Here is a 23,758-nt window from a genome sequence, read left to right as displayed (position 1 = left end):
TGATATTTCCTTTCCATTGGATGTGTATTTTCTGCTGAAGTAAAAACAATGGTGTATTCATACAGTATGTCTGTAATTAGCAATTTGAGATGGAGGGAAAATTCATTGGGGTGTTTTCCATCACAACTTCAGCTTGCAAACCAAAGAAAGTCATTAATGTTAATTGGCAAAGCTATAAGCAACATGATCTTATTTATTTATTTTGCATCTTTGAGTCCAAATTTGAATGATTGCATGGGTGGCAAGAGACAACAGCTGAATGACTTTTTCATTAATAACATTTTTTTAATGCTTTTCAAAATAATTGTAAAACTATTGCACAATACTAGTAAACAATTGGTATTCAATGACGTATGGGTTAGGAAGTTGTGGGCATGCTAAGTTAGTGCTGGAAGCGTGGCAACTCTTGTGGGCTGCCCCTAGAACACTAAGCAAAAGATGCATTTCACTGTGTTTTGATGTACTTATGACTAATAAAGATATCTTAATCTTTATGAATTCAGACTTGATTGAAAAATCAAGTAATTGAGACTAGGCAGTTTATGGATATATTTCTGGCTTGAAGAAAACATCTAGCCTGAATTCTAATTGTTATGATTACCATCCTTTGCAAAGCTCAGAGCCAGAGAGAGGTACAGCATCGAAACAGGTCCTTCGAGTCTGTGCCGACCATCAAGCACCTATTTTTATTTTATACTAACTGCACCGTAACACTTTATTCTCCCCACACTCCCACCAACTACACCACCTCCCCATTAAAGATGAAAGACTTCACATTTGATTAGCATATTTCATACCTTCATGAGAACAGGTATCTAGGGTTGTGGCCAGTTGACTTCCTTATTGCCTATGAATGTATGCTTATTTTCCACTAAGGGTTCCAAATTGAATGGTAAGAATTTGAGGAGCTGTTGCTTTTCTTCCTTCTTTCTACCCCCCATCCCCCCCCCCACCTTTCAATATATAGTTAGAGTATACCAAGTTCATTAGTAATGCCCCCAGATTCCTTCTGCACACAATAACTATTTTTATGGTGCTTTAACCATCTATAATTTCACAAGGGAACATAGTATTAGTCTAAGTAACCAATATCCAGATGTCAAAACATAGAGAAAGTTCCAATATGGAAAGTAACATTTGATCCATTCAAATGGCAAGATGTGGAAACCTACTTTCATAGGTTGCATTGTCTTATTGGAGACAACAGAATTTCTTTCTTACTATGTTAGTATATCTTTATCTTGATGTCTGTTTTCTCTACCACTGTGCTTCTACACTTTAACCCTTTTCACTTCAGCACCACCTTACTCTGCCACCCCTCCCCATCACATCCATTTGCCCCTCTGTGCCATTATATTGTTTGTGTTGCTTTCGATTTGTTGACATTGTAATGGTATTCACAACTGAATAGTTTGAATATTCAAGATTCTTCAGAGCTCCTGTTCTGTCTCCACTTTTGACCATGTAACGTCATCACTTTTGAGTTTGAGCACCTGTATCTAAAACCACAACCAGCATTTATAAGCATCTATGGCATAAATTGACCATGACCTTCCATATGATGCAGATGCTGCTTATTAGTAAGTTCAGATTTGTAATTTCCCAGTAATTGGATTGCAATAGAGAATACTACCAATCAGAGAAGGACTAAAATGGAACTGATATGTAACTAATATAGCTGGTGTTAGAAACAAAGCTAAGTTTTCAGCTGAAAACTCTATTGGGATAGTGGGAGGTTCAAGTAGACAATGAGGCTACATTGGGAAACTGGGACGATGAGTGTCAAATGGATGTAAAATGGTTTAAATAGGGAAATAATATAAAACAAATGGCTTTGGGACACAAAAGGAGAAAGTTTGGAGGTATTGGCTTTTTAGCTCACTAAAATCTGCAGAACAGTGTACAGCGACAGTATGCAAACCTTATTTGGGTAGATAGTTAAGAGATCAGAGCACAGATCATGGGAAATGGTAATTAGAAGAACTGGAAATCTGAAACAAATAGAAAATGCTGGAAAACTCAGCAGGTCAGACAGCATCTGTGGAAAGAAATAGTTAACGTGTTTGTGTCTGTGACCCTCTGTCAGGCATTCCCAGTTCTGATGACACGTTGCAGACTCAATGCTGACTATTTCTCTTTGCACATGCTGCTTACCCTGCTGAGTTTTTATCGCATTTTCTGTTTTTGTTTCATGGGAAGTGGTAATATATTTGTGTTATGGTCATGTTGGGAGTAAAGTGCATGTCACCATTAGTCATTGGCAGCAGCAGAGAAAAGGAGTTACTACACTGGGAACTACTTGAAAACATTTGATCATTGGGGAAAAATTCAAGGTTAGTAGATTTACTGTGGTGAAAAGGAAATTAAGAAGTTATTCAAATGTTAAAGATTCTTAAAAGAAATGAATCCTGGTTATTCTGGTCAAGATCGTTACAAACTCGGGTCATATGGGTGAAAAGTTAAAAGAACAAAGATTTGCCAATGTTGGAGAGAATTTAAACGACAATGGCAGAATGATGGGAACCTAGCCAAGGTAACTAGGGAGAGAGAAAAACAAGGATAGAAATAAAAGAAATACCAGCAAATGCAGAGGGCAAGGAAAATAAGGGTGAGAGGCAAAAATGGTCTGCAGTACCAAACAAAAGATGGTTCTTAAAGCATGAACCATTTGTTGTAGTGTAGATCACTTGATAGCACATGTACAGGTAACTGCTGTGAACTGATGGTCGTTACAGAGATGTTACAGAAAAATCAAAGACCAAAACTTAATATGGAAGGATATTTAACTTGTAGGAAGGGCAAGTGGGAAGGGAAAAGTGGTGGGGATTCACTGTTAATAAGAGATAACACAAGTAGTGAGAGATCTACACTGAGAAGGCATTAAGTCCATTTGGGTGGTGGTTTAAAACAAAAAACAGCATAGACTGGAATAAATTCAGAAAACAAACCAAGGGAAAACTAGTGCGCAGTATGAAAACAAGCAGCAAGAGTTTCTTTAAATATGTAACAAAAAAATGTCAAAGTGAACCCTGCTTAGAAAATGAAGTAAAGGGAGTGGTTATGGGCGAAACAAGGAAATGATAATGGTGTTAAATGAATACTTTGGATCAGTTTTTGTTATAGAAGATGCTACAATCAACCCTATAATATTGAATAATGTCGGGGAAGAAAATATCATCAGCGACACTCATATTCACAAAATAAAGGGAAGGAGAAAAAAAACTGTAACCTTGGGTTGATTAGCCTAGCATCTTTTGGAAAAATATTAGAATCAATTATTAAGGAAGTAATAGCAACACATTTGGAAAATCCTAATCTAATCAAACAGAATCAGCATGACTTAATGAAGGGGAAGTTGTCTGACAAATTAGAGACTTTTTGATAGAAGGGAACCAGTGGAGAAGGTCAAGTCATAAGAAGCTATGGTGTTGGAGGTAAAATAGTGGCATTGATTGGCTAGTGGGCAGGAAGAAGCGAGTAAGGATAAGGGAGTCATTTTCAGGTTGGCAATCAGCAGGGTGCCAAATGAATCAATGCTGGGAATGCAGCTTTTTACAATATTGGAAGAAGGAAGTGAATGTATGGTAATCAGATTAACAGATAATAATAGGCAGTAAAGCAAGTTGCAAGAACATAACAGTTTACAAAGACATTCATGTTGGGTTGAGTTTATTGTCACATGCACTAGTAAAACTTGCTTGCAGCAGCATCACAGGCATGTAGGTACAGACGACACGCAGAATATAAATTGTACAAGACAGTGAAGAGAGAGGAAAAAAAGACAGTGCAAAAAAAATGCAATCAGAGGCAAGTCCATGGTAGTGTAAGAGGTGATCTGTAGTGTTTCATTGCTGAGGTAGGGTTATAGTTAGGCTTGTGCAGGTCCGTTCATGAACCTGATGGTCATAGGAAAGTAGCTGTTCCTGAACTTGGTGGTGTGGGACTTCATGCTTCTGTACCTCCTTCCTGATGGTTACAGTGAGAAGAGACATGACCCAGATGGGGGCCTTTGATGATAGATGCCACTGCCTTGAGACAGCACCTCCTACTGACGCTGTTAGTGGTGGGGAGGGCTGTGCCTGTAATGGGCTGGGCTGTGTCTAATACTCTCTGCATCCTCTTGTGTTCCTGTGTATTGAAAATGCTGTACCAGGCCATCATGCAACCAGTCAGTATACTTTCAACAGTGCATCTGTGGAGGTTTGTTAGAGTATTTGGTGACATGCCAAATCTCCTGCTCCTAAGAAAGTAGGGGCACTGGCGCACCTTCTTTGTGATTGCATTGAAAGGTTAAGTGAGTGGGGTAAAGGTTGGCAAATAGACTATGATGTGGGAATTGTGATGTTGTTCATTTTGGAAGGAAGAACAATATTATCTAAATGGAAGAAAAATTTAAAAAAAAACTACAGCATGATGCATGGGGATCCTTGTGCATGAAGCACAAAAACCTGGTATACAAGTGCAGGAGGTAATAGGGAGGACTTACTTCAATGGGTTAGAGTATAAAATTAGGGAAGTGTCCTCAACTGTACAAGGCACTTGTGAGATCACGTCCTGAATACTGCAAACCATTTTAGTTACATAGAACAATACAGCATAGGAACAGGCCCTTTGGCCCACGGTGTTGTGCCAAACTAATTAAACTAAACTAGTAATTAAATGCCTAACTATACTAATCCCTTCTGCCTACACAATATCCATATCTCTCTGTTCTCTGCACATTCATATGCCTATCTAAGAGCCTTTTAAACATGTCTGTCATGTTTGCCTCTACTACCACCCCTGGCAGCACATTCCAGGCACCCACAACTCTTTTGTGGGGGGTGGGTGGGGGGGGGAGGGAGGGGAAATTGCCCCTTACGTCTCCTTTTGAACTTGCCCCTTCTCACTTTAAATGCATTCCATCTAGTATTAGACATTTTGATCCTGGAGGAAAAGATCCTGACTGTCTACCCTATCTATGCCTCTCGTAATCTTATAAACTTCTATCAAGTCTCCCCCTGGCTTCCGCCACTCCAGAGAAAACAACCCAAATTTGTCTAACCTCTCCTCATATCACATGCTCTCTAGTTCAGGCACTATCCTGGTAAATCTCTTCGGCACCCTCTCCAAAGCCTCCACATCCTTCTTATAATAAGAATTGAATGCAATACTCCAGATGCGGCCTAACTAGTTTTATAAAGCTGCAATGTAGCTTCCCGACTTTTGAACTCAATGCCTCAACTAGTAAGGGCAAGCATGCCATATGCCACCTTTACCGTGCTATCAACCTGTGCAGCCACTTTTCGGAAGCGATAGACTTAGACCCCATGATCCCTCTACATCAACACTGTTAAGGGTCTTGCCATTAACTGTGTACTGTCCCTTTACATTTGATCTCCCAAAGCACAACAGCTCACATTTGGCCGGATTAAACTCCATCTACCATTTCTCCGCCCATATCTGCAACTGATCTATATCCTGTTGTATCATTTGGTGACCTTCTATGCTATCTGCCACACCACCAATCTTTGTATTGTCTGCAATTCTCTAGCCAGAGGGTGGTGAATCTGTGGAATTCATTGCCACATATGGCTGTGGAGGCCAAGTCACTGGGTATATTTAAAGCGAAGGTTGATAAGTTCTTGATTAGTAAGGGTGTCAAAGGTTACAGGGAGAAGGCAGGAGAATGGGGTTGAGAGGGAGAAATAAATCAGCCATGATCGAATGGTGGAGCAGACTTGAAGAGCCAAATTGCCTAATTCTGCTCCAATGTCTTGTGCAATACAATAGTTTGCAGAATAGAACTGCAATAATTCATATTTTAAGAAAGATTTCAATGGAGACTGTTCAGAGAAGGTTCACCAGGATGACACCAAATGAGAGATAATCTGATTGAAACATATAAGGTTCTTAGGGTAGACAGTATAAATACTGGGTGGATGTTTCCTCACTTGGGAAAGTCCAGAACCAGAGGGCAAGGTTTTGGAATAAGTGGGCATTCATTTAAGACTGAAATGAGGAAGAATTTCTTCTCACCATTGTGAATCTTTAGAACTCCTTGCCACAGAGAGATGTGGGGGCAGAGTCCTTGTGTATATTTAAGGCTGAAGTAGATAGATTTTTAATCAGTAAGGAAATCAAAGATTATGGGGGGGAATTGCAGGACAGTGGGTGAGAGATGTTGGATCATCCATGATCCTTTTAAATGATGGAGCAGGACTTGGGCTGAATTGTCTTCTCCTGGTCTTGTGGTTTAGATTTTACTAGTCTACATAACAGTTTGTTAGTGAATGGGATATGCTGCCCTGGGAAAGTAAAACAAAATACAGTGGAAATATTTGAAGGTGAATTTGATATTTGAAAGAGTAGGTATGTAGAGGTTTTAGTTTTGCAACTGAAAAATTATTCTTTGTTAATGGTTCAATCTGTAGCATGTGGAACCTGCAGAAATCTTGTAAATTGTATTTTCAACCATATCTGAAAATCTACTTCATTTTCTCCGGAAAGGTTCTTTATTTTCTAGTTTTAACCACAAAAGGGATAGTTACCAAGTTAAGACCGCCAGAATTAACAGATATAGTTGGTACATATTGACTGCTACATCATTTCTGGGTATTCAAGAGCACTGATAAGAACTTTATAGTCTAGACTGCCACCACAATAAATCTCAGCTGGTATAATCTGTGATTGAATGTGCAACCTTGCAGCTGAATCATTAACAAAGAAGAATAATATCTTAGCAAATGAGGAAAAACACATGGCATGTCTCAGTTCCTGAAAGCAGTTTTAATTCTTGATATAAGATAAGAATAATCCTTAGATTAAACTACACACAAACCTGAAAATTAAAGTCCACAGTGGTTGCCTTCAGTTATCTCTTCACATTTAAGATGGTAAAGTTTCTTCATATTGGAGACTAATGCAAATGTATTCTGTGGGAATATATATTTCCATATTCTGCCAAGGTGACAGCATGGAGAATTTTCTATGTTCCCATGCTATTTGAATGCATAATTAAACTCATGCACCAATACAATAAGTAATTAAAGAGACTATTGGCTTTTATTGCAGGCCAATTGACATTGAGGAGTAAGGAAGATGATATTTTGGTTGTACGTAGCTTTGATCAGACTCCATTTCATTTGCGTTTTGGGCTCCACGTATCATTAAAGATGTATTGATCTTTGAGGAGTACAGGATGGATCAATCAGAATGAAACCATATTTTATTGAAGCATTTCAGATTGTGAGGAGTTTGACTGAATAGATGGTGAGAGGATGTTTCCTCTTATGGAAGTAGGGGCATTGTTTCAAAATAGATGATGGTTTATTTACAAAGAGGAAGATTTTTCTCTAAGGATTGTAAATTAAGGTAATTCTTTACTCCAGAGGGCTATAGAGGTGGACTCATTGAATGTATTCATGGATGAGTTCAGATCTGCAATGATCTTATCAAATGACAGAGCAGGCTCGAGGGCCATATGTTCTACTCTTGCTCTAGTTTCTTGTGTTCCTATGGAAAAAATTGCATGAGTGTGGGAGAATAATTAGTAAATAAATGAAAGCAAAATATACATGCTGACCTTGCTGGGTCTGATTCACAGTAAATGATATGAATGGAAAGATCCTTCTGCATTTCACTGCATTCATTGAGGTTAGGTTTGTTTGCAAAATAAGCAAAAATTTTGGTGAAACTGCAAACATATAAAAAATAATCAGATACCAGCATTCAGTTTTGACATATCTCTACAATATGCTGTATTGTAAGGCCATTATAATATAATTTCAGAATATGCAGCTTATAATATGTGGTTTTGTGGTCGCACTCTTACTTCTGAGTCAAAATGTTGTGGGTTTAAGTCACTCTCCGGAGATGTGCACAAAATCTTAAAATGTCATACTCTGTATTTTGGTTAATTGAACCCACAGAATCCAAATCCTTAATTTAGTCAGCCATGTTTTGTAACTTCTTTGAACAATGTTCCTTATCAAAATGCTGTGGCAAGCTCAATTAGGCTGATTACATCTTCATGTCACTGCAGTTGAATGATGTAAAGCTGTAAACATAATTTTATAAAATGACTATTCAACCTTAGCAAAAATGTAAATAATTTGTTTTCTACTTTCTTGGGTACTGTCACTCTTTTTCAAGTTTGACATTTAATGCTTCAACTGTGACTCAGTGAGCTGGTATCAAGCAAAGTCATGTTCAAGACTCAGAGCATTAAGGTATTGGATAGGACCTGTCTTTTATTAAAACAGTGATGTTATAGATAATGGAGTCATTGCTCCACTGATTCTACTGTTGTTCAAGTTATTGAATTCAGAAGTTTACACACTAATCCATTTCTATCTAAGTCTGCTAACATAACCACAAATTCTCCCAATTTAACCAGAAACATCAGCATGCTTATCCTATGTTGCTAGCATTCCCTGCTGAAAAGAAAATGAGGTTCAGATTAACATGTGGTTAATAAAAATCAGCATTCAGATGAGAGCATTACAAATTGCCTGACACAAATATTAATTGTTCCTTAAGCTGATACCAGGTTTCATTGGAAGGCAAAACAGTGAGCTTGGAGTGGAATAAACAATTGAAATGGTAATTATGAACCATTTGGAAATATTTGATAAAGCTGTCATCCAATTGATATTTAGTGTTATTGATATAAAAAAGACTGCACTGTGAGTAGTGAATACAGTATACTTGGTTACATTTACTTTGCTGACTCACTGTACATTGATGCACGAAGCACAAAATGTAACTTTGTTTCCATGCTGAGCAGAATTCCCACATATACAAAGAATCGATAATAATACCAGGATAAAAACAGAAAATGCTGGAAATATTCTGCAGGTCAAGCTGTATCTGTGGGAAGAGAAACATAGTTCAAGTTGATGACCTTTCATCAGAACTGGGAAGGAGAGATAAAGATGCTTGTTAAGTTTTTTTTTCTCCTTCTTAGTTTTGACAAAGGGCCTTCGACTTGAAATGTTAACTGTTTCTCTTCCCACAGATGTGGCCTGACATGCAGTGTTTTTCCAACATTTTGTTTTTATTGTAGATTTCCAGTGTTGCAGTTTTTGTTTGATACTAGGGCTCTGTTTATAGACCTCCAAGGTAGCATTAGGAGGATACATGTGAAAGAATCGGAAAGGTACACAGCAAGAGGCTAGTTATATAACTATATATAAGAAAAACAAAAATGCTGGAAATACTGGTCAGGTCAGCATCACTGAAAAGAGACAATTAACGTTTCAGGTCCAGGATTGCATCAGAATTTTGTCTGATCTGCTGAGAGTTTCCAACATTTTCTGTCTTTAGTTTAGATTTCCAGCATCTACAGGTTTCTTATTGTTATTTTCAGTTTTTGTTTACTTATTTGATTTCAGTCAAACTAATAAATCCATGAAAATCTACAATTTTCTATAATTTAGTATTGCAGGTTTTAGGGCTAGTGGGTCAAATGAGTCAACTATACCTAATTTCTAGAGGATGCAGAAACCTGCAAGAAATGGAAATTATAGTGCCACTGTATTGAAGGGATCAGAAAAAATCAGAAGGAGTATTCATTATAGACAAAGAGATCTGTAAAGTATTGAGAGAATCAAAAGACTGTAACCATTATATTCACAAAAGGAATTTGTGTTTTTAACTTAACCTGTCCTTTCAATTTAACACAAAACCACCTGCAAAAACCACCTTGTTCATAATGGTTACAGTTGTAACTTCCAGTCAATACAAAAGAATTTTCATAATTCCAAAAAGGTCAAAAAGAAAATGGCTAAATTATTTTATTCAATACTCTTTCAAATATTGACTGGCACTGAATAAGGCAAACAGTTTAACACTTGCATAAGGCAAACATTTAAAATCTTAAAATGGTATGCATTAAAAGAAAGCCATTTAGCCCATCCTTTTCCAGAAGCACATTCCAGATAATAACAATGTTGTATTTTTTATGTTACCTCCTAGTTTCTCCAATTAGTTTAAATATATATATTGGTAATTAAGCCTCTGGCATAGGAAACAGTTACTCCTTGTGTACCTCCAAAATCCTTTTAAAATTTTGAGCAAACATTACATTTTCCCTTTTAATTTCTCCCCTGTAAAGGGAATAAACCTATTTTCTATAGTCTCTCAATGTAACTTTTATCCCTAGTGCTTTTCTCCATTCCACTTCCTAAATTGTGCCCAGAGTTGGCCATAGTACTCTAGCTGGGAATTTAACAATTCTATAAAGGTTCAGGATATGTCCCATCTTTTATAATCTGTGCTTCTAATTATAAACTCATGTACCCAGAATACCCTTCTAATGGTCTACTCAACTTGTCCTGCTGCTTTTGGGCTTGTACTCCCCTGGACCTTTTTGTTTCTGCTTCTGTTTAAAATTTTACCATTTGGTTTAAATTGTCTGTTCTCATTCTTACCAAAAATGAATCATTTCCTATTTCACAACAGTAAATTTCATATGCCAGCAATTGATTCTTCATTCTGTGTCTTAAAGAATGTTACAGTTTCCCCAACTGTCAACTGCGTTTCAGAGATTTGTGTGATTTGCAAGCTTTGAAATTGTGGCTCGTATCAAAATGAGCAATGCTCCCAACACCCTTCTGTCGGGAACAAAAATGTTGTGCTTCATTTCAGAATGGAAAACATTTAATTATTCCCCTCTACTCTTTGCTCCTTAGTTAATCACGTGTCAACACTGTTGCTGCCTCTTCATTTAGATTCGTAAGTCTAATGTGATAGAGTACTACAAAATAAACTATCAAGTGAATTTTGAACATTATGTAGCATTCCAGATTCCAAGCACCGTCTAGGTGAGAACATTTTCCCTAAGGTCCCCTCTAATCCTTTTGCCCTTTATTTTTAGACACTTCTGCAATGGGGATAAGTACACAAGCAAAAGATATGTATCCAACTATTTAACATATCTAGACCTCTCAATTTTGCATATACCCCATCACATCAAATCCTGGTGAATCATGTTATCTTTTTTCACTCCACATTAATGAAGATTGCAAAATTCCATCCCTCTGGTACTACTGCCTTTTCTAAAACAATATGAAGAATGTGGCAAAAAGCATGGAATTTTGACCCTTATTTCCTTGAGGAACCCAAATTAGGAATGATGAATTGGAGCCATCTGTATAGCTTCTCTTAATTAGAATGGTTAGAAGTTAATCATTAAGCATCTGAGAATGCATGGGAATGCCAGGAGCTTGAGCTTCATGGTAACCAGCAGAATTTGCTGAAAAACAGGAAAGTGCATTGCCAATCCATTTGTCCATTTAGTAGCATTTCCATTTAATGGAGATGTTGTGTTTACCAGCAGTGTTGATGTTTCATTTTCAGAATGATCAAGAAGAATGAAGAATCGGTAGAATTTATTTAGTTCCAGGATTATAAGAATAAATTATCTAAACCCTTCAGACTTGCTTGGTAGTGAACCCCTAGAAATAGGAAAAAATCAGTGTAACTTCCAGTGTCAGAGAGTTTAAAATGTGAAACTGCAAATCATTTTTCTAATTAAAATATGCGGATCTAGACATTCACAGAACAGCACAGGGACAGGCCCTTTGGTCCGCCATGCCTGCACTGATCACGTTGTCAATCTAACTAATGGCATCTGCCTGTTTACATCCCTATTTTCGCTACCTGTTTGTGTCTGTCTAGATGTCTCTTAAACGTTGCTATAATATCTGCTTCAACACTCTCTCCCATGGCAATGCGTTCCTGTCTCTATTCCTCTCCAAATCTATAGTGTGGTGTCTACAACTGCACACAGTACTCCAAATGTGGCCCAACCAAAGTTGTATACAGTTGCAACATGACTTCCTAACTCTTGTGCTCAATTCCCTGACTGAAGGCAAACATACCTTATGCCTGCCTTATCACCTTATTCATTTGCATTGCTACTTTTAGGGAATATGGACTTGCACCCCTAGATCCCTCTATACATCAATGCTCCTGAGGGTCCTGTCATCTACTGTATAGTTTCCTCTTGCATTTGACCTCCCTCACACTTGTCCACATTAGACTCCATTTGCCATTTCTCTGCCCAAATTTCCAGTTGATCTATATCCTGCTGTGTCCTCTGACAACATTCCTCACCATCCACAACTCCAGCAATTTTTATTTCCTCTGCAAAATTGCTAATCAGACCATCTATATTTTCATCTGGATTATTTACAATTATCACAAACAATAGAGGTGATCAGCACTGATCCTTGCAGAACATCATTGTTCACAGACCTTCAGTCAGAGAGACACCCCTTCACCACTCAGTCTTCTATGATCAAGCCAATTGTTTATCTGACATGGATCCCAAGTGACTTATCTTCTGGACTAGCCTACCATGAGGGGCCTTGTCAAATTTTACTGAAGTCCATGTAGACAACATTCATTGTTCTACCCTCCATCATCTTCAGGACTTCTTCAAAAAAAAACTCATTTGTAAGATGGGACCTTCCCAGCACAAAGCCATGCTGACTTTCCCTAACAAGTCCATTCTCTTTCAGAGATGAGTAAACTGGTCCCCAAGAATCTTCTCCAATAACTTCTTTGCCACTGATGTAAGGATCACCAGCGTATAATTTCCTGGTTTGTACTCTGGAAATGTGTGTTAACCTGGTGACACATGGTGGGTCAGTGCATGTTTTGTTTGAAGATCCCTTGCAATAGGGGTAAAAAAAAATTTGATTATCATAAAAATATTTATTTTAATTTCATGTGTTGTAAATTTTGTTGTCTTTCAGCATGCAGGCTGGCTTAATTATGGTTGGGTATTGTGGTAAGACCAAAAATGATCTTCCTTGGAGGAACTTTACTGGAATTTTTTTTTTCTAGAATGAAGTCAGCACAAGTAGAAAATGGTGTAATATTAAATTACTAGTTATTCTTCCTATAGTAAATAAGTTGTAATCATTTTGGTACAACAAGCATTGTTTGTAACTAGGTTATTGAAGTTATAATTTTAACTAGAGTTTTGTTCAATATATAGGGAAATGGCCATTAAAATTTTGGGCAAATTCATTCAATGATGCTGAATTGTATCAAGTATGATATTTCCATTGTTCTGATCAATGCAAGTTATTAGCTCGTAAGGTTATGGCTGGCTATAGTGAAAGAATAAACCATGAGGAGGGCAGTGCAGGGAAAGTTTATGATGTTAATGCACAGTTAGAATCTAAGGGAGAGAGATGACTGGAGTGAGCAATTAGGGAAGGTAGGATGAAATGGATGACCTTACTTTTTTAAAAATTATATTCCATCTGCTATGTTCTTGCCCATTCACTTTGTGTGTGAATATCCACACTGCCACCTAGCTTTATATTGTCAGAAAGCTTGGCTATATACACTCTAACTCCTCATCCAAATCATTGATATATGTTGTTAGCAGTTGGGGCAGTATCAGTGATCCTGTGGGATCTCACTGGTCACAGCTCCCAACCCAAATTAACCCATTTATTCTACTGCCTTCTGTCTTTTCAACCAATTCTGAATCAATATAAGTATAGTAGCCCATGCCGTGTGTTCTAATTTTGCTAAATAATTATTTGTGTGGAACCATATTGAAGACATTCTGATTGTCCAAATATGCCACATTAACTGGTCTCTTCTCAAAAAAAAATCAACAGTTATGCTAAACATCATTTCCCATTCATAAATCCATATTGATACTACCCAATCCAATTATTTACCAGATTCCAATATTTTCTCTGTTACTGATGTCAGGATCACTGACCTACAGTTCCTTGTGTTTTTTCTTTCCTTTTTTAAAATACTATAAAACTCTAATAATCTTGCATCTGATTGTTTGGAAATCCTGATGGTTTAGCATCTGGCTCACTTTAGTCTGGAATGTGAGATGGTGGTCCAGGGTGCAAGCTGATTGTGCAACCAGAGCTGGGATCTGGAGTGCAGATGGGGTTGGGGTCCAGAATACTAGGGGTCAGAAATGTAGGTAGGTTTGCAAGGATGCTTGTATATTTCCCGGTCCCTTCAAACTTGCTAGGTTTACTGGAAAATGTGTTTACTACTGTGTAACATGTTTCTTTAAAAAAAAAGCTGAAATAAAAGTTTTGGGCAATGAATAGTAATGCTTGCTAATCCAGCATTGCCAAAAATCCCAAGGGTGCCAAATTATCAGAGTTTTACTGTAGTGGGGTTACATTTACTACCTTCCAATGTGAGGAATTTTTGAAGATGATAATGCCTAATCTCTCTGCTTTATCCTCTATTCTCAATATACTGTTTCAGTCTGTAAGGGACCAATGTTAACGCCTGCTCCTCTTTTTTCATTTTGCATTTCTATTGAAATTTATGGCTCTCACTGACAAAGAAATCAAAATATAAGATTAGACCAACGTCTCAGATCTCCTTTGAATTCTGAAATTTTCCCAATCCTCAGACTTAATTTTTTTTCTGGCAATGTGTAAGCCATTTCCTTTGATCTAATACTATTCTTAGCTTCTATTGATAACCACAGCTGGACCACTTTTCCTGTTTTCTTTTCCTTAAAGGGATATATATTACCTGAAACCAATGTAATAATTCTTTAAAATAAAGCCATTGCTGGTTTACTTTAATACTTTTTGATGTAGCCTCCATACCTGCTATCGCCAACTTGTGCCTTTGTAATTTGCTTTATTTACATTAATGAATCTGGTTTGAGACTGAACTTAAACAGTTTCCAATCTGTATATCAAACACTCTTAAATAATGATCCCTGTTTTGCAAAGCCCATTAACTAATAGGTCCTCAAGTAAGCCTTTCTCATTACAAAATACTAACTTTTGGTTCTTCAACATACTATACCAGAAAACCATCTCTTGTACAATCCATAAATTCATCAATCATATTATTTCTAATTTGGTTTGTTCAATTTCTATATAGATTGCTGTCCCCAGTGATTATCATGTTATCCTTGTTACATCTACAGTTTCCTGGTTTATACTGTGCCCTACATCATTATCAATGTTCGAGGCCCTGTTTGCAACTTCCTCTAATGGTTTCACCCCCTTGCTTTTTCCTTTCTTCACCCAAACTGATCGTGCTGCTTGATTTTCTGAGCTCAGATCTTTGCTTTCTTCTGCCTTTATTCCATTCTTTAAAATGACCTAGTTCCCATCTAATCAGTGAAGGTCTACATAACAGAGGGGTTTCTGATGGTAAACAACTGCTGAAAAATAATGAGAATGTTTAGCCACAATCCCATGCAAAGCTGGTTCACAAAGAGTTAGAACGTAGGTTTAGAAGCAGGTCTTCCAGCTTTAAACTGTTGGGGAAACTGTGGAAGTTTATGCTTCACCACTGGATTCCATGCACATCTAAAATAAGAATGCAAAACAAAAACAGTGATAAACTGTGCTAGGTTTCAAGTCTTCAGTGTTTGCAGAAGGAAATGCTTGAGCTGCATGCAGTAATGACACAAACAGTAGTAGGTATACAAAACTTCTGGAACAGTCATGAATTTCAAGTGGCTCTTCAGGGTCCAATTACATCTTTATCAAAGAACAAGGACGTTCTTCCTGTGTCCTGGCTAATGGTAATTCTCAAATAATCTGCACTCCTTTCATTTTGGGAATGTTTAGGATTATCTGCACTTTTTTTGCTTGTAATGACTGTTTTATGTTGCATGAAATCTTGAACAAGTTACATATTGTTACAGTGTGATTTTTATCTTTCCAGGTTGCCATTCTTGATAAGCAGTAATCAAAATGTGCTTTGATGAACAATGGATATCCCTGAATACTTAGATTTGGATGCAATAGATTTTAGTGATGATACGGTAAGAAATGTTTATTTTTCTGTGTATCTTTATCTTAAAAGGATAGTGAACTGTCAGAGCTACTTCCAACATTAGGACTAGATATGCAAACTCTGGCAGAGAAAATAGTGTTTCATTACTTTGTATTCAGCTAGCTTCTCAAATTTATTTGTAACCTCCAGTACTCCTTTATAACTCTCACCTCCTTAATGCTGGATTAAATAAAATGGCCAAGCTCAAGAGTCACACAACTTCTAAATCAAAGGCAACAATCTTGACTTCCTTGTTTGGAATATTAATCGTAAATGGATTTTGGGCCGAAGGGCTTGTATTGTGCTGTACTGTTCTATTATAATAAAAAATAAGACTAGATTTCTTCTGAGGGGAGCTGACCCCTAGTGGTGAAATAATTGCTTTTGTTAGTGCATTTTTTTCTGAAATTGCTGCATCCAGATCTGAAGCTCTTCTTTCATTACTGTGCTCACAGCATTCTGTTAACCCCATTTCTTGGTATGTGTTGAGATAATGTCATCCTCTTTTTTTTACTCCTTCACCCTCTTGTAGCTAAATAGTTCAAGTAAATTGTTTGGAATGACTTGTGTTTCAGAAGTCTGAACAGGTTTGAATTTACTGGCTTTGCATCTAACATGTGTTTTTTAAAAAAACTTCATGCCCAGTATTTACCTTCTATGATTTTGAACTTGGTGTTCAATAATGCAGATTATGAATATTTTTAATAATTCAAACATTAAGCTAAAGGCAGAATGTCAGAAATTAGCCAAAGAGTTACATGGTGTTTCAGAAACTTGTATCTTGATTTCCTTCAGCAACACACACAAAAGTCTGGAGGAACTCAGCTAGTCAGGCAGCATCTATGGAGAGAAATAAACAGTCGATGTTTCGTGTGGAGACGCTCCATCAGGACTGGAAAGGAAGAGGGCAGCAACCAGAATAAGATGATCAGGGGAGGGGGAGGAGTACGTACGGGCAGGTGGTAGGTGGGTCCAGGTAATGGGTGAGTCCAGGTGAGAGGGGGAAGGTAGAAGGGTGGGGGAGGGGGGAGATACAAGAAGCTGAGAGGTGATAGAGGCAAAGGGCTGAAGAAGGAGGAGTCTGGTTGGAGAGGGCAGCGGACCATGGAATAAAGGGAAGGAGGTGGGGAATAGATGGGCAGGTTATGAGGGCAGGGGAAGAGATGGGCAGGTTCGAGGAACAACACCTCATATTCTGCCTTAGTACTCTCCAACCTGATGGCCTCGATGTTGATTTCTCTAGCTTCCGGTAACCCCTCCCCTCTTCTCCCACCCCCTCTTTTTATTTTTTTCCCTCATTTTGTCTTCCCTCATTCCTGTGGCCCCCTCCCCCTTCTCTTTCCCCTTCCCTCGCCCTCATGACCTACCCATCTATTCCCCGCCTCCTTCCCTTTATTCCATGGTCCACTGCCCTTTCCTACCCAATTCCTCCTCCTTCAGCCCTTTGCTGCTTCTACTTATCACCTCTCAGCTTCTTACATCTCCCCCCACCGCCACCCTCCTACCTTCCCCCCTCACCTGGACTCGCCTATCACCTACCTGCATGTATTCCTCCCCCTCTCCGACAGCCTTATTCTGGCTCCTGCCTTCTTCCTTTCCAGTCCTGATGAAGCGTCTCAACCAGAAACGTTGACTGTTTATTTCTCTCCATGGATGCTGCCTGACCTGCTGAGTTCCTCCAGCATTTTGTGTGTGTGCTCCAGATTCCAGCATCTGCAGAATCTCTTGTCTTGATTTCCTTCAGTTTAATTATACTTGTTGAGTGTTTAGATGTTCCATTTTATTGCTGATTCCTTCCTCTATTGTTTTTTTGTGAAAATTGAAGGCAAAAAAATAAAATATTCATTTTCTAACATCATTAAGATGTAAAATGTGAAATCTATTATTTCTACAACTGTGTTTTGGAAATGGATATCTACTTCATAACTAGATACATTTTCAAGTACAACTATTTTATATTTTACAGTTGAGTAGAAGAGTCAAGACTTGCTAAGAAGGTTACTTTTTTCAGTTGTCATCATTGTTTGTTTATAGATCCTTGGACATAAAGCAATCAATGTAGTAAGACATTTCTGCATTAAGGAAATATATATAGGGATGGATCTTTCATAGCCTCAATATTGTTAGCATTTCTGAGCTGAGCTATTTTTCCACTCTGGCCCCAAGTGCAGCCCACCTCTCAGAACTTTGGCTTAGCAAAGAGCCCCAAAGGGGTTGTATCAGAGCAGACTGCCAGCTGTACTTACTGAACACCTTTGACAGATGGTGAGGCCACACCCACAGCCTCACCAGCTTTCAAAGCTGTTACTGTCACTGAATGTCACTGTCAGTCAGAAAACATTCAAGTCATTTGGGATTTAATAAGAGTTTAACTTTTTTTCTTAAAAACAATGTTTTACAAACCTTAATCTTGAACACTCAACAATTAAAGACTTTAAACTAAATGAAGGGAAAAATACCCATTACCTTTATCCCATTGTTTCGAAGAAGGCCATTGCTTTGCACCTGATTTAATCAGCAGCACAGGCTCATTGGCAGACTTCCCAGCTTGACTGTTGGAAAGGCTGTGAAAGTTTGCATTGAATTCATTGCAGTGGTACTGAGATTCTTGTGGAGAAATGTAGGTAAGGTAGTGGTTTTAATGCTAACATTAGATTGGATGCCCAATGAATTTTTAACTGACTGTAGAAGAATCTTGAAATGTTATCTAGTTATTCAATTTTTTATATTAAACTTATTCATGGACATCATTTAGTGGCAGATGTCAGGATCCTGAAACTCTTATTATTCATTCATAGTGCAAAGCTTTTTTCCCCATTTATTCATTTTTAGGCATTTCGGCATGGCTGGCAAGGCCAAGATTTTTGCCTGTTCCTTTAGAAGTTAGAGGTGACCCATCTCCTTGAACTGCTGCCATTCTACTGGTGAAGGTACTTCTGCAGTGTCAGTAGGAGGGAGTTCCTAGAGACAATGAAGGAATGGCAGCTTGAAAGTGAGCCCGCAGGTGGTGGTTCCATGCACAAAAACCTTTGTCTGTCTTGGCAGGAGAGGACACAGATTTGGGAAGTGCTGTCAGTGTAGCCTTGGTGAGTAAAGGCAGTGCACTTTGTAGCTGATACCCAGCAATGGAAGGAGTATGGGCTGTCAACTAACGAGATTGGTTTTGTCATAGATGGTATCGACCTTCTTGAGTGTTAGTGAAGGTGTACTCACCTAGGCCAATGCCATCACATTCCTACCTTATGCCTTGTATATGTTGGAACAGCTTTGGGAAGTCATTTGCCACAACGCATCCAGCATCTGACTTCTATAACCACAGTATTTTTTTGGTGACTAGTCTGTTCAGTTTCTAGTCAGTGGTAACTTCCAGGATGTTGATGGTGTAGGACCATTGGATGTCAAAGCTATGTGGTTAGACAATTATTGCCTGGAACTTTTGTGGCCTGAATAGTACTTGCCAGTTACTAGCCCAGGCCTGAATGTTGTCTAGGTCCTGCTGTATTCAACCATTAGAATGTTTCATTTTTAAGGAGTTATGAGAGGATTTGAATGTTGCGCAATAATCGGTAAATATCCCCACTTTTGACCATATGATGGAAGAAGGGCCATTTATTTAACAGCTGAAAATGGTTGGGCTTTGGACAATGCTCCGAGGACCTCCTGTGATGATGTCCTGACTCTGGGATGATTGATCTCCAGCAAGCACAATGGGTATGACTCCAAACTGGATGAAATGCTACCTTGATATCAAGAGCAATCACTCAGCTCACGTGATCCATGTTTGGGCCAATGCTGTGCCAAAGCCTGGAGCTGAGTGGTCCTGACAAATCCTAAACTGGGCATTGGTGAGCAATTATTGGTGAATAACTGCTGCTTGAAAGCATTGTTGATGACCCATCCATCACTTTGATGATTGGGCAGCAAATAACTGAATTGGGTCTGTCCTGCTTTTTATTGATAGGACATAAATAGGCACTTTTCCATCTTTTGGTACCTTGGATGGGTCATCAACAATCCATCTCTGTCAAAGTTCACTGAATTCATTAAATATGGACGAATAAAAAGTGAACAGAGTTTGGATAAAAATTCCTCTGTTTATGTTGAAGCCATCAACTCAACCTTTCTAAAAGTCAATAAAAGTAATGAAAAGATTTAGCAATGTGATTATGTTTTAAATCCTTTTGTGCATTTTCAGTATCTATAGTGTGAAACCTTTCAGCTCCAGTTTAGTACTGTGAGCCTAGTAATCATGACCCAAACACTGAGCGAAGTATGTTTTTTTATTTAAAGCAGATTGCTGAATGAATGGTGAATAAATTTTCCTGAAGATTAAAATATATCTGGTCTGTTTATTATTGCAATCTAATGCCGTTGTCTAACTAGATTTCACTTGGTAAAGAATGGAGAGTTTAAATTTTGCAACTATTGCATAAAAATGTCTCATGTAGCCAAATGTGCCAAGATTTATGGCAGATTTCCTGTGCAAAGGATGACAAATGACAAACCTATGGATGAGACTGGCCACTGTACCATTGTGCTTGACAGAGGAAAGAAACAAATACAGTAGAAGGTCTCTAGTCTGAATATTTGTAATACCAAAACATCTAAAATTTGTATGTTTTTGGGATTCCTGCCAAAATGAATTATGGGCCTGATCAAGCATTTCCGTACACTGCTACTTTGAATTTGAATCATTTATGTTTTTGCTTTATAGCATGCAAGATGTGTCCAAGTGACAGTGTAGTTTAGTGGTGTGAACAGAGAGCATATATGTGGAAAGTTGAAATTCTGTTTAAAATTAGGTAAGCGTGAGTTATCGTACAACTTGAGAGAACGTTTTGCTTTTGGTACACAGACATGTACTGTATATCATGAGGCTAGTGAAAAGCTGTTAAAGTTCATTCAAAGAGTGATTCAGGTTTATTAACCACTGGATTAGACATGAAGCTGAAACAGCTAACCTTTGAATTTTATGAGTTATTTAAGTAGTGTCAAATGAATATGTACCTGTTTCTGATTTGAAGAAATCACGCACAGTCTCCACACTTCAATGTGAAGTTTGGGTCCACCTGCCCCACCCATAGTAGAGTTTGCAGGTCCAACACTGGCCTCACCAGCCACGTTTGAACCCACAGAACTAGACTGGAAGCAAGCCATATTCAACCCTGTGGGCATGCCTGAGAGGGAGAAAGACCAGTTTATGGATCACTGTTGTGCCAAAATGCCAAACAATATATCAGGAGTTTCAAATTAATGAGCTTTGAGTTTATGGCTGCACGATTGCAAACATTTGAGTTGAGCTGTGGCTTCTACCATATAAAAGTGAGATGATGAATGATTGTTCACAAGCAAAGCATTCACAGAGAGGTATGCTGAACTGTTTGCACTGTGGGAAATGATCACTTTCTTCTGAGTAGATTTATAAAACTACTGAGACAGGCCTCTGCTGGTGTTTGGTTCAAAGGAACACACTTATTGGAAGAGAAGATGGTGCCTAGCATAAAAAAGCAACTCTCCTCGTGTGTCCAAATGCAACTGGAATACACAGGTAGAAGTAGTTTGTGATAGCCAAGTGTGTTCACACCTGAGCACTGGGAGTAAAGGTGTTGCTCATAGTTCATTGTTTTCCCTTGTACTAACTCAATGCACTGATGTGATGAAATGATCTGTACGGATGACATGCAAAACAGTTTTTCACTGTACCTCAGTACATGTGACAATAATAAACCAATTTACCAATTTATAAGTTGTAAAGTGGGCCTGGTTCACTAAGGAACTGGCCACTGAATGGTTTAATAATCAATTTGTAGTGGAAGCTTAGGAAAACTGCCATAAGGTGAGGGTGCTGTGGAACTGCAGGATTGTTCTAGCCGTTTCTTCAGTGTGCTCGGATGTTGATATGTCCAGAATAATTTTTGAGAGTTCTTCCCACCAGCTGCATTGCTGACTCAACTGATGGACCAAGCAATAATTGACAGTACAAACTGCAGTTACAGAAATAAATTATTACTCCACCTGGTCCATTCCCGTCCACATGAAGCATAATCACATCTCTTGGAACACTGCCCACATGAAATATTTTATGCTTCCCTCAGCATTGACACGAAGTGCCATTCTTGATCTACTCCTCCACAATCTTCCTTTCATCCCAACCTTGGATACAATTACTGATCTTCTTCCCCATGTCTGCCACCCTCCACCTGACCTTGAATGTCATTCCTGATCTTTCCCTGCTTCCATGTCTTGGATGCTCTCCCGATCTCCCATTTCCTGAACTCGTGCACATTTGTCCAGAACCCATGCCTCAATGACTCAAGGGTAAGTCCACCCTACTTGGGTTCAGGATCACCCTCCCAAGCCTTGGCAGAGGATGAGGTGGATGGTATATTTTTAACCATGTGTCCAGTTGTACCTCAGTTGCAAGTGAATTTTAATGTGTTGGGAGAGTGACCAAAAAAGGTACTGTTTCACTGCATTAATGTTGTTTTAGCACACCCTTGCTGGTTCTCAGGAATTTCTAGTTATTTGTTTGTAAACTGGTTCCTCCATACCACTGAAAGAAAAATAATTTCTTTTGGAGCTGGAGTAGATATTGGGGTGGGTTAGCAGAGTGGTTGCTAGTTAGTATAGTTCACAAATGCATAAAAATCTGAAGGAATATATTTGAGGAATCTGAACCATATATTGGGTGAGATAATCTAGTTCTAGAAAAATATAACAGCCCATTTCCAGAAAGGCAGATGTTCAAAATTTGTTTGAATTTTAAAAAATTCTTTTCACTAGTGACAATTTTCACAGTGGGTTCAAGTAAGTGTGGTTTGAAGCTGAAATGTGATAGAGCATATTGCTTATTACTTTGAAAGTGTCTTTAGTTCTGTTGCGGATGTGGAAACTTGCTTGGAGGCATTCGAATATTAATGAAATAAACAAGATACTAGAGGAACTCAGTAGGCCAGGCAACATCTGTGGGGGACAAACAGACGGTCAACATTTCTTCAGGACTGAAGATGGGAAAAGGTGAAGCCTGATATATAGGGGGGATAAACAGAGCAGTGATAGGTGGCAAAAGAGGGGAGGCAGAGTGGGCACAAGGTGGTGATGGGTAAATGTAGGTAAGAAATGGTGATAGGCAAATGCGGGGGAGGAGGGGAGAGCAGATCCACCGGAGGATGGGTCAAAGGTATGGAGACAGGTACCCCATGGGGAAAAGGAGGAGAGGAGAAAACAAAACAAAAAGAAAGGAAATAGGCAAGGAGAAAAAAGAGAAAGAGGCTAGGAAAGGGAAGAAAAGAAGAGGCGTGGGGGTGGTTGGTTTACTTAAAGTAGGAGAATTCGATGTTCATACCGTTAGGCTGTGAGGTCCCAAGACGGAAAATGAGGTGCTGTTCCTCCAGTTTGCATTTGGACTCAAATTCTCTCATTTTAAGTAAACCAACCACCATGCCCCCCAACCATGCCTCTTCTTTTCTTCCCTTTCCTGGCCCCTCTCTCTTTCAATTCTCCTTGCTTATTTCCTTTTTTGTTTGTCTTTTTCCCCCTCCACCTCCCCCCCCCCCCCCCCCCCCCCCCATGGGGTACCTGCCTCCATACCTTTGACCCATCCTGGTGGATCTGCTCTCCCCTCCTCCCTGCACTTGCCTATCATTATCTCTTACCTGCATCTACCTATCACCACCTTGTGTCCACCTCGCCCCCCCCCCCCCCCCCCCCGCCTTCTGTCCACCTATCACTGCTCTGTTCCCCCCCCCCCCCCCCCAACCCATATATTGGGCTTCCCCTTTTCCTATCTTCAGTCCTCAAGAAGGGTCCTGACCCTGAACGTTGGCTGTCTGTTTTTCCCTCACGGATGCTGCCTGGCCTGCTGAGTTCCTCCAACATCTTGTTGTTTTTTCATCTAGATTCCAACATCTGCAGTCCTTTATTTCTCATTCAAATATTAAGTTCTGGTAATGGTAGGCATAGATTTGCA

At 38.8% G+C, this 23,758-nt stretch overlaps 1 protein-coding gene across 3 annotated transcripts in view; it reads left to right on the top strand.

The window, feature by feature from the left end:
* sncaip (synuclein, alpha interacting protein) overlaps positions 1–23,758 on the top strand; it is a 77,201-nt gene that overhangs the window by 16,865 nt on the left and 36,578 nt on the right. For all 3 annotated transcript variants that reach the window (XM_052019710.1, XM_052019709.1, XM_052019708.1), the window contains exon 2: positions 15,679–15,778. In XM_052019710.1, the coding sequence (XP_051875670.1) occupies positions 15,725–15,778 (54 nt within the window). In that variant the 5' untranslated portion in view covers positions 15,679–15,724. The remainder of the gene's footprint in view (positions 1–15,678; positions 15,779–23,758) is intronic.

Source organism: Pristis pectinata, chromosome 7 (assembly GCF_009764475.1).
Source record: "Pristis pectinata isolate sPriPec2 chromosome 7, sPriPec2.1.pri, whole genome shotgun sequence".
Taxonomy (NCBI): domain Eukaryota; kingdom Metazoa; phylum Chordata; class Chondrichthyes; order Rhinopristiformes; family Pristidae; genus Pristis; species Pristis pectinata.
The sequence above is the reverse complement of the archived record's forward strand: the minus strand, read 5'-3'. Positions and strand labels throughout refer to the sequence as shown.